Here is a 15,075-nt window from a genome sequence, read left to right as displayed (position 1 = left end):
ATTGTGTCTTACATGGATTCAAGGTTTTCTAAACAAAACTTATCATCAAAAGATGGAACAAATCCGACCTTTCGCAAGTTTGCAAGTTGTTTCATGACACATAATAACATTCCATTCGTAGGCTATTGACTATAACCCCTTATTTACACTCTGTGGCGTGTTACGGCTGCGACGCGGCTACCGGAGCTGATCGCGCCCACTCTAGTCAATGCTTGTGTTTACAACAGCCACGACGCGGTGCGTTTCAGAAGCGTCTCTCAGCGCCGCTTCGATAAAGATAGGCGCCTAGTCTATTTTCGACGGACGCCGCGTCCAAGCCGCACCGTAAATGAATAAAAAAAGTAAAAGCAGGACCTCAGCTTTTAATTGCACGTGCTTATTTAACAGAATTCTCTCACGTGAAGACCGCATTTGTCAACCCTCGCGGAGTCGCGGCAAGTGCACACTCACAGCACCAGAGAGTAATCTTGACGGCACTTGCAAGAAAATGGATAAGTAGGCTACATAATCAAATTCACAAATATTACACCATTTAAACATTATTAAAAATACATAGGCTACTGAGTTACTAAAACAATATTTGTCAAAGAATACACTTGTATGTTCACAGTTTGAACGTTCTTGTTTCCATTTGTTTAATTTCAAGATCTGAGGTGAATTATCCATTGTTGCTTTTACAGCTACAAAGCTGGAGCACTAAACAATATTCAAAGTCACATTGCATGCTTTTAACATTAAATAAAGCACATAAACACTACCTGAGATTATCATTGACACACTTTGTTTGTTGTTCCAGCCGCAACGTCGCAGAAAAAAAAAACTGGGGGAGGGTGGGGAGGGGGGTTGAGGTTTAAAGCGGTTTACCGCAATACCGCGGGAATTTCTTGCTTTTCAACCGCGGTAAGAAAAAATCCATACCGTCCCAGCCCTAACCGTGATATCCCTACTCTAGTGTGGACTTTACATTCCAATTTAAGAAAGAACTTGGGAATGGCTGGTGCAACTCTACCTTGAAGAGGGTCTGAACGATCCACACAGTGTAAATATACTTTCCTTTGGGGTGAATGAAGCCTGGTTGTGTGTCAGTGTTAAGCAAACATCCACAGCTACACACCTGGAAGTTGCATAAAACCGTTAGATCGGAACTTGCAATTTTGCAAAGTGCCTGGCCTGCTATTTTTGTGCGCAGCATTCATCAGAGTGTCACTGAATGGACTGTGAACAAAATGCTGGATTCATGGCAAAGAGATTGCATTAACATGCAGTCACAGGATTCATCAACATTCACTTGTCCATGGAATGTAAACCAAAATCATTCTGCCACATTACAAGTGTAAATCAATATCTGTAGCCCTATTATTTCCTACCCATCAATGCTTCTGTCCATTAAAGCTGTCCATTAGATAAACAACCATAAAGATGTTTTTGCTACCTTACAAAACATTCCCAATATGGTTGGCTTGTCCAACCTCCTTTTTAACCAGACAAATAGGGGAAAAAATGGCAACTATTCACCACATTCCTATCTGACGACCAGACGGGGATATTAAAGGGCCAAAATGAACTCCATCGTGGGCTTGCTTTGCCCCACTTCAACACATTTAATTAGCTTTTCTCCCATCAGATTCCCTGGGAAAAGAAGGGGAAAAGGTAGTAGGCTAAAAGACAGGTTGCTTTGTGAGATCGAGAGTACGGAAAGATGGGAAGCCAACTGTTAGATGCAGATGGTCTGAGTGTCAAGCCAGCACACAATGCACAGAGCAGTGCAGGAAGATAATAAACAAAGTAATGACACATAAGGAGAGAACGCTGGAACGAGAAAAGCATAGGAAGAGATGAATGGATGCTAAAAGAGTCAGAACAGAATGAGTGATCAACCCATCAGGGCATACGAACTCTCAGCACATCTGCTCAGTGCCCACTGTGGGGTGAGCAGTCTGCATTCTCCTTAATCTCTGACACAAATCACAATTAGTTACTCTGATCTTTTAAAGGGCTGAGCCGAGAGCTTTTCGTCTAGAATGTAAGAAAATCAATACAATACATTATGCATGCTGGGCAGGCAATCTTACCAAGACCTGCCTTGAGCTAAATCTGGATTGGGACAGGATTTCAAGCATGCCCAACGCTTGCTTTCATACAAGAATACATTTACTAATCAAAACGATGAATTCTAAGTCCTTCAGTGACTGCTCACACGTTTAAGACTTTAAAAAGTTTGTGTTCAATAGCCGAAAGTAAAAGAGTCGGAGTGCAAGAAAAAAAGCATTGAAATCCCTTTATGCTCCAATGAACTCACATGACATTTCCAGGGATAAGTCTTGATTAAGATGACAATCCCATCCATCTGGGAGGGTGCAGGACATTTGGGAATTTGGAAGGAAACTATTCCTCAGAGCATTAGAGGAACTTTCCATTAAAATGATCTCAGAATGGTTAAGCAGATTGTCTTTAATGGGTCTGGAAGAACATTTTATCGCTCAGATGATGAGTTCATAGCTTAGGCGAGTTAATGGACTTCTCGGTTATGATTTACGTTCAATTTACTTTTAAGTTCAGTTTAATTTAACACATATGTAATTATACATTTCCTTGCATGGTTGCCACATTTTAGTTATAATTACTAAAGTTCTATTATATAAAACGCTTGATTGCCTGATATTTGTTAGTTTAGCTGTTATGCTAAAGATAAACTGATTTTATTTGCAATATAAATGCGATATGTGATAACTTGTTAAATGCGATATTCAAGATGCGATATGATATTGCTTTAAGTGTGTAAAATCAATTTAAATTGTATTTAAAAATATTTTAAAACTGATCTGGTCTGATCATGTAACTAATATACTGTATGTGTTTCACATTCTTTCTGGGAAAAGAAAGTATTCTGAAATTCTGAAAGGAACAGCAGTGTTTTAGCATTACATAAAAAGTAATGTCTCAAATCTGACAATGTAATTTTAACATCAATGTAAATGAAAAATATAAACCTAATTCCAATATTTGAATACCAACAGCTCTTTGCTCAACTTGGGAATATATAGTTTTATCAACCTAGAACTTAAAGGGATAGTTCACTTTGAAATTAATTTTTGATATGTTTTAGCTTACCTCAAGGGCATCCAAGATGTAGGTGTCTTTGTTTCCGCAGTAGTTTCAATTTTGATATTTTTAGGTCAAACCGTTCTTGTCTGTCAGTCATATAATGCAGGTCTATGGTCACTGGCTCAAAACACAAGCACAGAGTCCAAATTAAAACAATCCCCCATCGTCCAAATGAAACAATTCCCCATCATAAGTACACATTGATGGCCTAAGACACGAAACGAGCGGTTTGTGTGAGAAAACGAACAGTATTTATATCGTTGTTATCTCTTGAAAACAGCACACGTCCAAATGATCTGACGGCGCGGGCGGGTATAGATATATACATAGATGTCGCCTTGGCTACTGCAGTTCATTGGAACGAAACCGTAGCCAAGCGACATCTAGTGTATATATCTATACTCGCCCGCTGGCGGGTATAGATATATACACTAGATGTCGCCTTCGCTACTGCAGTTCATTGGAACGAAACCGTAGCCAATGCGACATCTATGTATATATCTATACCCGCCCGCGCCGTCAGATCATTTGGACGTGTGCTGTTTTCAAGAGATAACAACGATATAAATACTGTTTGTTTTCTCACACAAACCGCTCATTTCGTGTCTTAGGCCATCAATGTGTACTTATGATGGGGAATTGTTTCATTTGGACGATGGGGAATTGTTTTAATTTGGGTGCTTGTGCTTGTGTTTTGAGACAGTGACCATAGACCTGCATTATATGACTGACAGACAAGAACGGTTTGACCTAAAAATATCAAAATTGAAACTACTGCGGAAACAAAGACACCTACATCTTGGATGCCCTTGAGGTAAGCTAAAACATATCAAAAATTAATTTCAAAGTAAACTATCCCTTTAACATCAAGAACATCCAGGTAAACAATAACATCAAGGGTTGATGATTAGTTGTTTTTTTTCGCATCAGCAGTTAAAAATAATAACAAATAGGCAAATCACAAACAATAGGACAATTACAATAAAACAAAGATACAAACGAAATAAAAAGAGCTCTAAGTTTGTATAGTCTAAGCTGGCGAGTAATAAAATGGTGATTCTATTGCCAATGTGTGCGTAGAGGGTTGTCTGGGGAACCCAAGCAAGAGACTAGCTCTGCATTTTATCCAATAGCTGAGATATCCCATTTGTGATTTGTCATTCCTACATGCATCTACAAGACTGAAACTGTATCAGCAGTAGCAGACCTCAAAACAGCAGTTGACCTCACACTTACCAATGTTCACCTCATCATCCGTTTCTGCATCACCAATGCACTCAAACTGGAACTCCTGTAAAGACTGGGAGAACTTCTGCACGGCTGCTGAGAGGTCTGAAACAGATAAAGAGAGATTTATGTCCCATGAATGCTCCGCAAGAGTAACGCAAGTAAAGAATAATTGACGACGGGCCGTTGAATCATTAGAAAATAATGCACACCTGAGGTGGTAATACGGCCGCAAGTTATTAATGCAATTATTACAGAGAGAGAAAGATTAAACATGTGTGAATTACCTAAACTTAGTCTGTGCATCTCTCAACAGTGTTCGGCAGCAGCGTCTCTTCAGTACTTACAGCGAAACGTTTATCTGCTTAAAGAACAGCGCTGTTACTACCTCGCTAGTGAGAAATGTCATCGCTTTTAAGTTGCTAGCGCTGACAACATATTTCTGTGCGAGTGTGTGTCAGTACTGTAAGTGTGTGCGTTTAAGTGGGAGAATTAAGCCGTAATTTTGTGGCAAAAAGTGTCGTAATTTGTTGTTTTTATCCCATTTACTATATTTATTTGCTTGGTCAGTGTCTTTTTTTTTTTTTTTTTTTGCTGTTGTAGTCTATAAGGACTTTAAAATAACTGAAATCGTTTGGCGAAGTGATATGGACATGTAATGCGGTCAAGACCTGCCTGGAACTACTTGCTGTGTGTTTTCCTGAAAATAACTGCACAGTGCACACCTTAGAACGTTCATCAACCAATCAGATTCAAGCACTCAACAGCCCCGTAATATAAGGTTTAATTAAGGTGACAATCAATTTAACACAAAATATGTTTTTTTTCCATTCCAATGCTCTACTTTACCATTGTTTTATGATGTAAACGTGCTAGAAAGACGTCTTTAGCTGTTGGCTCGCGTGTCGCATCTTTTTACGGTTTTAAGTTTTTAAGCTCAAGTTAAAAGAAGTGCAACTTAAAAAAAAAAAAACCTTCCTAGACCTTGCCCTTTTTTTCATTCCACTGACCTGCGTCTCACGTTTTTTAACAGCAAAAACCCATTCTGTGTGAACCAGCCCTGACCGAACTATCATGGTGCATAAATGCATTCAAAGACTTTTGACATGTGAACACATGAAAGCTAAGTTTGAGCTTAAATCAAACAAAAATCTATCCACCTCAGTCAAAGGTGTATCCTCTATTCAACATGAAGCTATGAGTCTGTACAAAAAGACAAATAAATAATCTTCACTCCCTGCTGAGAGTAAATGAGCTCTCATTTGGCGTGCTAAACGCACATCTCAGTCACGAAGAGTGGGCGGAAAGGACTCGATCAGGAAACGCTAAGCAACTCAATCAAAAAAGGTAATGAGACTGCAGAGAAAAGCCATTTCATCATGTCTTAAAGAGGTGATAGACCCGACTGCTCCTCCAAATACCAACAAAAGCCTTCAAAAGCTCTCTGACAAAGAAAACTCTGAAAAGGGTTTCTCATTACTTTCTCCCTAAATCTTATTTTTGAAAGAATGTAGGGTTGGAAAATGTCTCTTTCAAGCTTAAGAGCATAAGATCTGTCAAAAGAGCAATACGTAGGGATTCACGACGGGGCGGGGAAGAATACTTACTTTGCACTTTTGACTGTTGGTTTGATAAATTATTCATTGACATCTATCAAGAGAGGCCACAAGGATGCATTGCAAGGCTCATTACATAGACCAGCGCTAATACGCAGACTGACACTGATCTGCTGCAACGGAGGCTTGTAATTCCAGAAAGATCAAAAGTTCATTCCATATAATTCGCAGTCCTGTGGCTACTTTGCTTTTAGGTTCAATGCAAGTGTAATTTGGGGCATTATGGTTCATTTATAAAATATAGGCTATCCATAGCATTGACATTGAACACTAAAAAAAGCTAAGAGGAAAAGTGAACGTAAGGTTTTATTTGTGGCCATTTTTCCTTGTGATTTGCACTTAATGACTTGTGTTTTTATCTGAATAATTTTCTTTTTTTGTGTGTTCATCATACAGTTTCAGCAAACTGTAATTTGTGTTCATTTTCTGCCCACTTTTTGACCTTACATGAAGGTCAAGAGCAGACAGAAATAACATTTCTGTAACGTCTGGCTCTTTGAGTCTCACGTATCAAACATACAGAATGCAGTTTAGATCATGCAGAGGTCACTAGGGAGGACACGGAGAACACTGCAATCCCGCATTTAGTAAACACTGGAACATTCCACTTCCAGAGTTCAATTCCAAAGGTTACAGATTATATATGAATAAATTAGCCATGATTCCTAACTAAAGAAAACAGTGCAGCAAAGGACAACAGGATGTGATGTGATTTTTCCCACACTCCATGACATCAGGGTACAATGTTACATATCTTATAACATGAACAGTGTTACTTTAAAGGAGTCATGTATACACTTCTGTTGCATTTTCCCTAAAGTTCCACTTACAATAGTTAGTCAATGTTTGTCATAAAAGTTAGAAATTTACAGTGAAATATACACTGAAATATAGATTTTCATGACCGTTCTTTCCTTTATCTGGCCTAAAGAATTAACAAGGTTGTACTATATTGTACTGTACTATATATATATAGAGAGAGAGAGAGAATATAGAATATCCAAGTTAAACATTTTGTCTACAATGAACAGGTGAACTGGTAACATGGTATTGCGATTGGGTTTAAAATGAGCATCCTTTAAAGGCTCAGTCTTTGCAAGCAATTCAAGCACCTCCGTTGAATGTGCATGACCTTTGAGCCTCCAGATGGCACTGAATAAGAAACTGTCAAGTTACTCTGTTAAAAAAAAAACATTGTCACTTAACAGTCTGCCTCTGCATCAAGAAATGCAACTTAAATCTCTGTTTATGCAAGGAGAAAGATATACACCAATTATTTGCAGAGATGCGGCTGAGTTCTCTGGGCCTAAGCTCACCTCCGACGGTCCGAAAAGACAGTGGAAATGTGTGCTGTGGTCAGATCCATGTTTCAGATTGTTTGGGGGGGGAAACAGAATCAATTTCCCAGTCCCAAAGCCGAAAGGGACCATCCAAATTTTTATCAGCAACAGGTGCAAAAGCAAACATCTGTCATGGTATGGGGTGCATCAGTGCAAACGGTATGGGTGACTTGAAAATGAGTGAAGGTACCACTGATGTGGAAGTGTATATTGGGATTGTACAGACACATACAGTATATACTGCCATCAAGATGACATCTTTCCTGGGAAGCAAGACAATATCAGGCCTCATTGTGCATCTGCTTCAACAGAGTGGTTTCTAAGACACTACACTGTAGAGTGGATGTGCTTGACTGGTCTGCCTGCAGTCCAGATCTGTCTATTATTGAAAATGTATGACCCATCATGAAAAGGTGAATCAGACGATTACCATGAACTCTTGAGCAGCATCAGGAGAGATTGAGGAAAAATTCCTCTTGCAAACTGCAACAATTAGTATCCTCAATTCACAAAGGAATTAAAAGGAAACACTTTCAGGACCAGTTTTTTTTTTCCAGCTGATGAATGATAAAAAACATTGATAGGCAATCAGAATCCACCCGACTTTTAAAGCGGCAGACAACATAACAATGCATGCTTATAATAAACAGGGTTATCATCCTTTGATGTGGACGATAATAGTTATTGTTATTACCTTTACAGTAGTTATCATTCTTGGTCTTTAGTAGTGCTGTAGCGGTGCGTCGTCAAAATTACGTCGACGTCATATTTTTTGCGTCGACGCTTCTTTATTATTATTATTTATTTATTTTTGTACCATTCCCGGAGGTACAGCTCGCCGCACACACACACCGCCCGCCGTGTTATTCTGTCATGTTTTCTCCCTCTCTTTCCAAACCGCGACAAACGCCAGTCTCCTTTCTCTGCAGAATGTGATAAATCCGCTCAACCAATCACAGCGCACCATTCCACGCATTCTAAACAGTAACGGTGGCGCTTTGAATACACCCATTCACGGTGGGTATGATCAGAGAATGTCTAATAGGAAGAGAATTGGCACTCTCTGCTTACTTCCGGGTTCTGGATTGGTTGCAGTAACACGTCTCTGTCCATGCGGGGGCGCTCGCGAGCGAGTGCAGAATGAATGGAGGTCTATGGCGAAAAACCCTCAAAATCCACTTTTCTCAGGATATAATTTTTTGTCTAGTAATTTGAATGTTGTATTCGAAAGGAGATGCAAAGAAATTACACATTGCTGGGTGTTAGATTTTTTAGAGCCACTTATTTGGTTTAAAAAGTCTTTTAAAATGTCAATGACGTCAGAATGCTGACGTCATTAGCAGAACGCTAGCGTGTTATGGGCAACAACAACTCAACCTGTAAGAAATCGAAAAGAAATAAGTACTCGTTCATTCAACTTTCGACCTATAACCTATGTTGAACTTGCAAAGCCTACAATAAAATCTGAGATTTCTCAACGGCAATCGGGTGAAAGAGACACATTTAGCCGTATAGCCCCATTGACTCCCATTCAGTCTGCACTCGCTCGCGATCACCCCCAGTGGAATTCTAATGGAACTGCAACCAAAATCAATACAATGGGGCTGAATAGGGAGTGCCAAGGCTCTCCGTAGACGGGCTCTGGTATGATGTAGGTACGGTTGAATACACCCGGCATCCTAGTTCTAAGTCTACTTTGCACTTTTTGATCAACAAACAAACAAAAAACGTAGAATACATTTGACGGCATTGATGAACCTGTGGTGGATTCTGCCGTAGGGAAGAAACGTAAGCCATCGAAATCTAATCATTTACGTGAGGAAATTAACAAGATGAGGCACGCGGGAGGAAGAGAAATGCCGACTGTTGCTTGTTCTCACACGACAGCGTCAAACTTATGTCGAATGCTGACACGTGAACCCCAGGGGATCTTTTAAAAACTTTAAATTCTTGTACTCAGTCAACGAAAACCGAGCAGGACCTAAGCCATTTTACAGCTGATCGCCGTCAAAAAATTTCAGAAGGTATTTCTTAGCGATGGCTGATTGAATGTAGCCTATTTAGTCCAGTAACTTACGTGCTAAATATAAGATTAGTATTGACCGAGTTCAGAGGCTGTCATGTGGATCAACTGACTTTGTTGTGTATTTTCAACAGTTTCAATATGAAAAATAACTTTTATATTGATTCAATGGATTAATTGCATTTAAAAAAAATCTGTTTTTATAATAAATCTTTGAAAATCAAATTTTTGATTATTTATTTGAATATTGGATTTGAATTATTTATGTTATTATAACCTAAAGATGCTATGTGAAAGTTTGAAACAGAAAATAGTGGTTTTAATCTTGCCACTTTCTTGGTAAAGAAAATAATTTTTTTACTCAAATTAATCAAAATGGATTTATCACGTTTATACTATATTATTCAGAAGTAAACATTGTAGCTGACAGTGTGTTTATGTCAGAATGTTTATTTTTTAAACCACAACCTTCTAAGTGCTTCTTCTACTGATATATTTAACAATATATTTTGCATTTCTCATCCAAACAACGTCAAACTTGGCACTGCACTTACTCGTGCACAGACAGCTGTCGAGTTTGAAATCCATCGGAGTAACGGTTCGAGAGATATGCGAATAACAGACAGGATAATTAATTCAAATTAGTCGTTAGATTAGTCGACTAATCGATAAAATAATCGCCCGACTAATCGTTTAATAAATAATCGTTTACCCCAGCCCTAGTCTTTAGAAGTGATTGATAATGAATATTAAATGCTAAATCAATCCTTGAATTGAAATGAATTTGAGTTGAGGTTGCAAACAGAATGTATAATTGCAATTCAAATTTGAATGTAAAGAAATAAAATTCTAATTCAAAGAAATGTAAAAAAAAAACTTAGATTTCTATTTGCAAATGTCTTGCTTCCTATTGAAAGAACTGGCTTAAGTCTGGCTTCTAACTGCGATAAACACAGGAATTTACTCCAGGATCAGGTTTCATCTGTGGCCTTATGCGTCACCCACTGCACTGAGAGCGCATAACAAGGTTATCCACTGATGTGTTGAGTGAGCATGTATATCATCTCATGGCATGCACAAGCTCCGAGACTCCAGGGTGCTGGTCAATAATCTGTTTGAGATGCGAGTCTGCTCAGTCAAGCTGAATAAGCCCCATCAATAATGCAGTGCCCTTCACCTCTCGTGCCGCCAGACAGCATCACCACTGCAGCGCTGATCCACAACTACAGTACTTTCCTCAAGCCTTCCGTGACAGCATTAACGTATAACAGGCCGGGCTTTTTCTGAGATCAGAGGTTGTTCAAATGAAAGTGGGTGTCTTGAGGGTCGTTACTGCCGTTGTTGAGAATCGAACCAGCAACCTTCGGGTTACCAAACAGACTCTAACCATTAGGCCACAACTTCCCCCAAAGCCGTGAAAAATCTCCATAATAGTGGCCATTCCTTCCTGCATTACTTCAGCTCTCCAAACTGTCTCTTTATCTCTATAGGTAATGGCTCGTGGATCTGCTGTCCGTCTCCACAGAGCTGTCCCTTTGTGCTGCTTTCGTTTCTTCCTCTCACCTATTAAGTGTAGAACATCCTGCCCGTCACAAAATTCTGCCTTCATGCCTTTAGGGAATCGCTGAGTCAGGATTGTAAATGGTGAGTTCTTGGCTCGGTTTCAAACCCTAGTGAGCTTCCTCACTGCCTACTGTCTATAAGCAGTTGCCATCTAAGAATATCAACATTGTAAGTGATTGAATTGAAATTATCTTCTTAGGAAGCAACTTCATTAATAGTCCCACATTTGTAAAGATACACAGATAATCTGTTTTACTTATATTTTTTTTCCCATATTTAAGTTTTTTTTTGGGGGGGGGGGGGGGGGGGGGGGGTGGGGTATTATCTTTATAATATCATATCATGGATAAAGCGATAAACTTTATTCAACGTAACAGCCATTCATGTTCAAATGAGAGATGTAGTTTAAGCTTGATGCTACGAAACAGAGACAAACTCACTGAGTCACGTAGTGGAAATCCCAAAGACATTATTTTTCTTTACATTAATGAAATAAGAGCCTTACAACTACATGTCAACCAAGGGTATGATGTACTAAAAACGGAACCGTTTTTCCTTCGCATTTTTCACGTTGACAAAATGATCCCCGTTCACACGGATCAGCAAAAACGACAAAAAATGCTGTGTTATGCTGCCAGGCCAGTAGTTGGCGATGTCACTTTGTAAGTAAAAACTACACGCCTATAGACTAAACGTAATAAGCATGCGCATGACGTCACTGTTTTTGTAGTTTACACGGAAACAATAACGATATCGTTTTCAGAAACTTGCACTTTGAAACCAGTTTTCAAAAGTTTGCGTTTTCAGGCCCCCAAAACGTTGTTGTCGTGTAAATAATTCTATAACGTACAAAAAAGTTTTCCGTTTTCAGTCGAAAACGGTGTCGTGTAAACGACCCCTAACTCTCAAGAGTATTAGTAGATTGTTATGTTAGGGTTAGATGTTAGGGTTTGGGTTAGTAGAATAAGTTGTTAACGTTTATAACGTGTTAATAAGTGTTACGTTTAATTTTCTCTCTGTTGCTTATGCTCATTAGTCATATAAAACTGCCTGTTTGACGCACCGAAAGAATGGCCACTGTATGCATGATAAAAAGTCATTTACTACAGTATGTACTTCACTATTAATTGCCATCCACATACAGCTTTGTGGAAATTAATTAATTAGCCTATCTCTGCGAGTTATTGCAATACCGTTTCAGTACAAGTTTTGCGTAGCATAACACAGAAATTCATGGAAGAAAAATACATTACACAATAAACGTATGTATCGGGTGACAATGACAGCATTGATGAGATGTGCATGTCATTTGCTGCAGACGCGCTTCTCACTGTAAAACACTAAAAATATAGAGCTGTCAGCAATGTAAAATAAGAATAATTTCAAGATAGACTCTAATTAAACAATAAATGATGTATTTACTGTTTTATTTGCGAACCACACACGAGACTCAAAGTACAAGACAAACCTCTGACTGAACATGTGAAGGATGTGGAAAGATTCAGATACGTTTGAAACCATGTAGCAATACAGTGAATCAGAATTCATGAAACATAAAGGCAGCCTCTCTGAAATCGTCATTGGTCAACAAACAGCTACATTAAAATTCTGCAGCAAAAGCATTTGCATTTTTCCACTATATGTCCTTGAGACTGACAATACTCAATGGATTTTTTAAAGAGTATAATCTTTAGTTAGCAACCGAACGTAACTGCTGATTCCAATAATCTGACATTAGCATGTGGCTAAGATAACAACTTGATAAATAAGCACAAAAGAAATATTCAAAACACAATTATTAGAGAGAACAATTTTTATAGATGCTTTCTGGTACTTAATAAAATACATATTCATATTCAACATTTCTGCACTGCAGTCTGGGATTCATTGCATTCTCTCAAAGAGAGAATTTGGGCCAAACTAGGAATGTTTTAAGACCATAATTTAGTTTGACATTTTGGAACAGCCTGTGCATCAGAAGCACACCTGCTATGATGCCTAAAGATGTTGCCAAGGAAGGGAGGCATCTCGGTAGTTTTACAGCTCGTGATTCACACAGTTGGTTTAATGAACAAGAGTAACATAGGTGTTCACACCACTGCATGATAGGACATACACCAGTAAGAATGAGTATTATGATTTTGCATATTTGCATATGTTCACACTGGGTTTTAATAATTAATGAGTGAGAATAAGATGGAAAATTGGATTCAAAAAAGATGACAGAGCAGTATGAGCTGTCACAAAGTATTTCACACTCAAACTGACTTACAAAAGCTGCAAGTGAACATAAAACCACCTGGAACCAATCCCAATAACACACACACTAAAAGACAGTATGTGTCATTACCTACCAAGTTTCAGGGGTAGAAAAGAAAAATCCCCTTACAAGACAATAAGAGCTCAAAGGGCAAAACCAGACAGCAGAACAGGAGCATGTTCTCAAAAGGTCACATACATCCACCCTGCTGCCTCTCGAACCTTACTAGATTTATTTACTTATTTCTTTTCATTTGGTGTTTGTCACAAAAATATATCATGGTTGTGAGTTGTGACGCGAGACCACACTAATGGCCTCAGAAGACTTGGAAAATAGCAGATATGGATTATGGACTACTTTATGATGCTTTTCTGTCTTTTTTGGAGCTTGATAGATTTGGCTGAACTATCCCTTTAAACACGATCCAATGTGCACAGAACATGCATGTCTGCACTTATCAACATTCCTGTTATGACATTAACAAGCACGATGCATCTGCTGGGTAATTTTGCTGCGAGTGTAATTACAGGGCATGCTGTGGAACCTGGCAGAGGCAGTGTGCACATATGACGGGCTTCCAGCTTGCTTTTATCACAGGTTTTATCTGATGTCACACCTCCACACAGCCTGCCATGGAAGAGTGCCTTCATAGCTCACTGCCTGTTGGGGAAAGGACATTTCCTCCAGGCCCTGCTACAAACAACAAGCCAAAGAGAGAGTGACGGTGCTTGTGTCTAATAGTGTACTGCAGATAGTGGGTGGCTGCGTGTATCTGTTTTTTTTTTTTTTTTTTTTTTATGTAAGTGTGGGTGTGCAGCGAAAAGGAATTTCAGTTCTGTCTTTACATTCCAAAATGTTTCATCAGTTAGTCAATAATGTTGCAAATGACACCTTTTATAGTGATAACACCATCTAACACGCAAGTCTCTGAAAAAAACAAAACAAATAGAGAATGAGAGTTTTTCGCTGTAAAACTTAATGTAAAATCTACTGGATGATATTGAGGGTACGTTTACACGACAATGATATGAGAAGTTAAAACGGAGAAGTTTTTCCTTTGAGTTTTCCGCGTACAGACGACACCATTGTCAAAACAATCCCCATTCACACTGATCCAGGAAAAAAACTAAAAACCCTGTATTCTGCTGCCAGGCCATTAGATGGCGATGAAACACTATAGATTGAACACGTAATACGCATGTGCATGACGTCATCATTTTCAGATATTTCCGTTTTTGTTGTTTACACGGAGACCGTTTTCAAAAAGTTTGCGTTTTCAGGCACCCAAAACGCAGTTGTCATGTAAACGAACGGCCAAAACCATAAAAAGTTTTACGTTTTTAGTTGAAAACAGTGTCGTGAAATAGCCCCTAAATGTAATCATCAGTAACAGTATGCTTTGAAGTCAACATAAAATGACAATAAAATCCCATTTTACTTCAGTAATCAGTTTGAAATTAACTTTTTCACACACCAGCCAATTTGGCTACAAATTTTTTAGTACTCAGACGAAAATGATGATTGCTGTGACTTTAAAAAATATATTTCCCTTGTTTTTTTACTGATTATTGTGCCATTTTGGGTGGTACCTGAGGTCTGATTGGTTAGCGTAGGACAGCATGCAGAATCCAGACAGGCAAAATAAAGTGAAACTATGGATTTGAAAACACTCAGTGATGCCTGGAAACACTTAGATCGTAAAATGCTTTTGCGTACATTTAAGTGCAAGATTTGCAGAGCCCGTCAGCCATATACATAACATTATAATGCGAACTCTAGGCCTATAATATGTTGTGAATTCTTTGCGCTTTAGTTGCCCGTGTTTCAGCGCGTTGTGATGGGAAGAGCGTATCCATGGGAGTAACACTTTCTGGCTAGCATGTAACTTAGTTCAAGTTCACTTGCATTTTCGTCCTTTTGTGCAGATACAAGTTGTATATA

The 15,075-nt window shown here is 38.7% G+C and overlaps 1 protein-coding gene across 8 annotated transcripts in view; it reads right to left on the bottom strand.

Moving 5' to 3' along the window:
* The window catches only part of arhgap42b (Rho GTPase activating protein 42b), a 137,116-nt gene that overhangs the window by 100,281 nt on the left and 21,760 nt on the right, over positions 1 to 15,075 (bottom strand). For all 8 annotated transcript variants that reach the window (XM_084408908.1, XM_084408906.1, XM_084408907.1 and 5 more), the window contains exon 2: positions 4,342 to 4,437. In XM_084408908.1, the coding sequence (XP_084265034.1) occupies positions 4,342 to 4,437 (96 nt within the window). The remainder of the gene's footprint in view (positions 1 to 4,341; positions 4,438 to 15,075) is intronic.

Source organism: Rutilus rutilus, assembly GCF_951802725.1.
Source record: "Rutilus rutilus genome assembly, chromosome: 5".
Taxonomy (NCBI): Eukaryota; Metazoa; Chordata; class Actinopteri; order Cypriniformes; family Leuciscidae; genus Rutilus; species Rutilus rutilus.
This window is presented reverse-complemented; position numbering and strand designations above follow the sequence as displayed.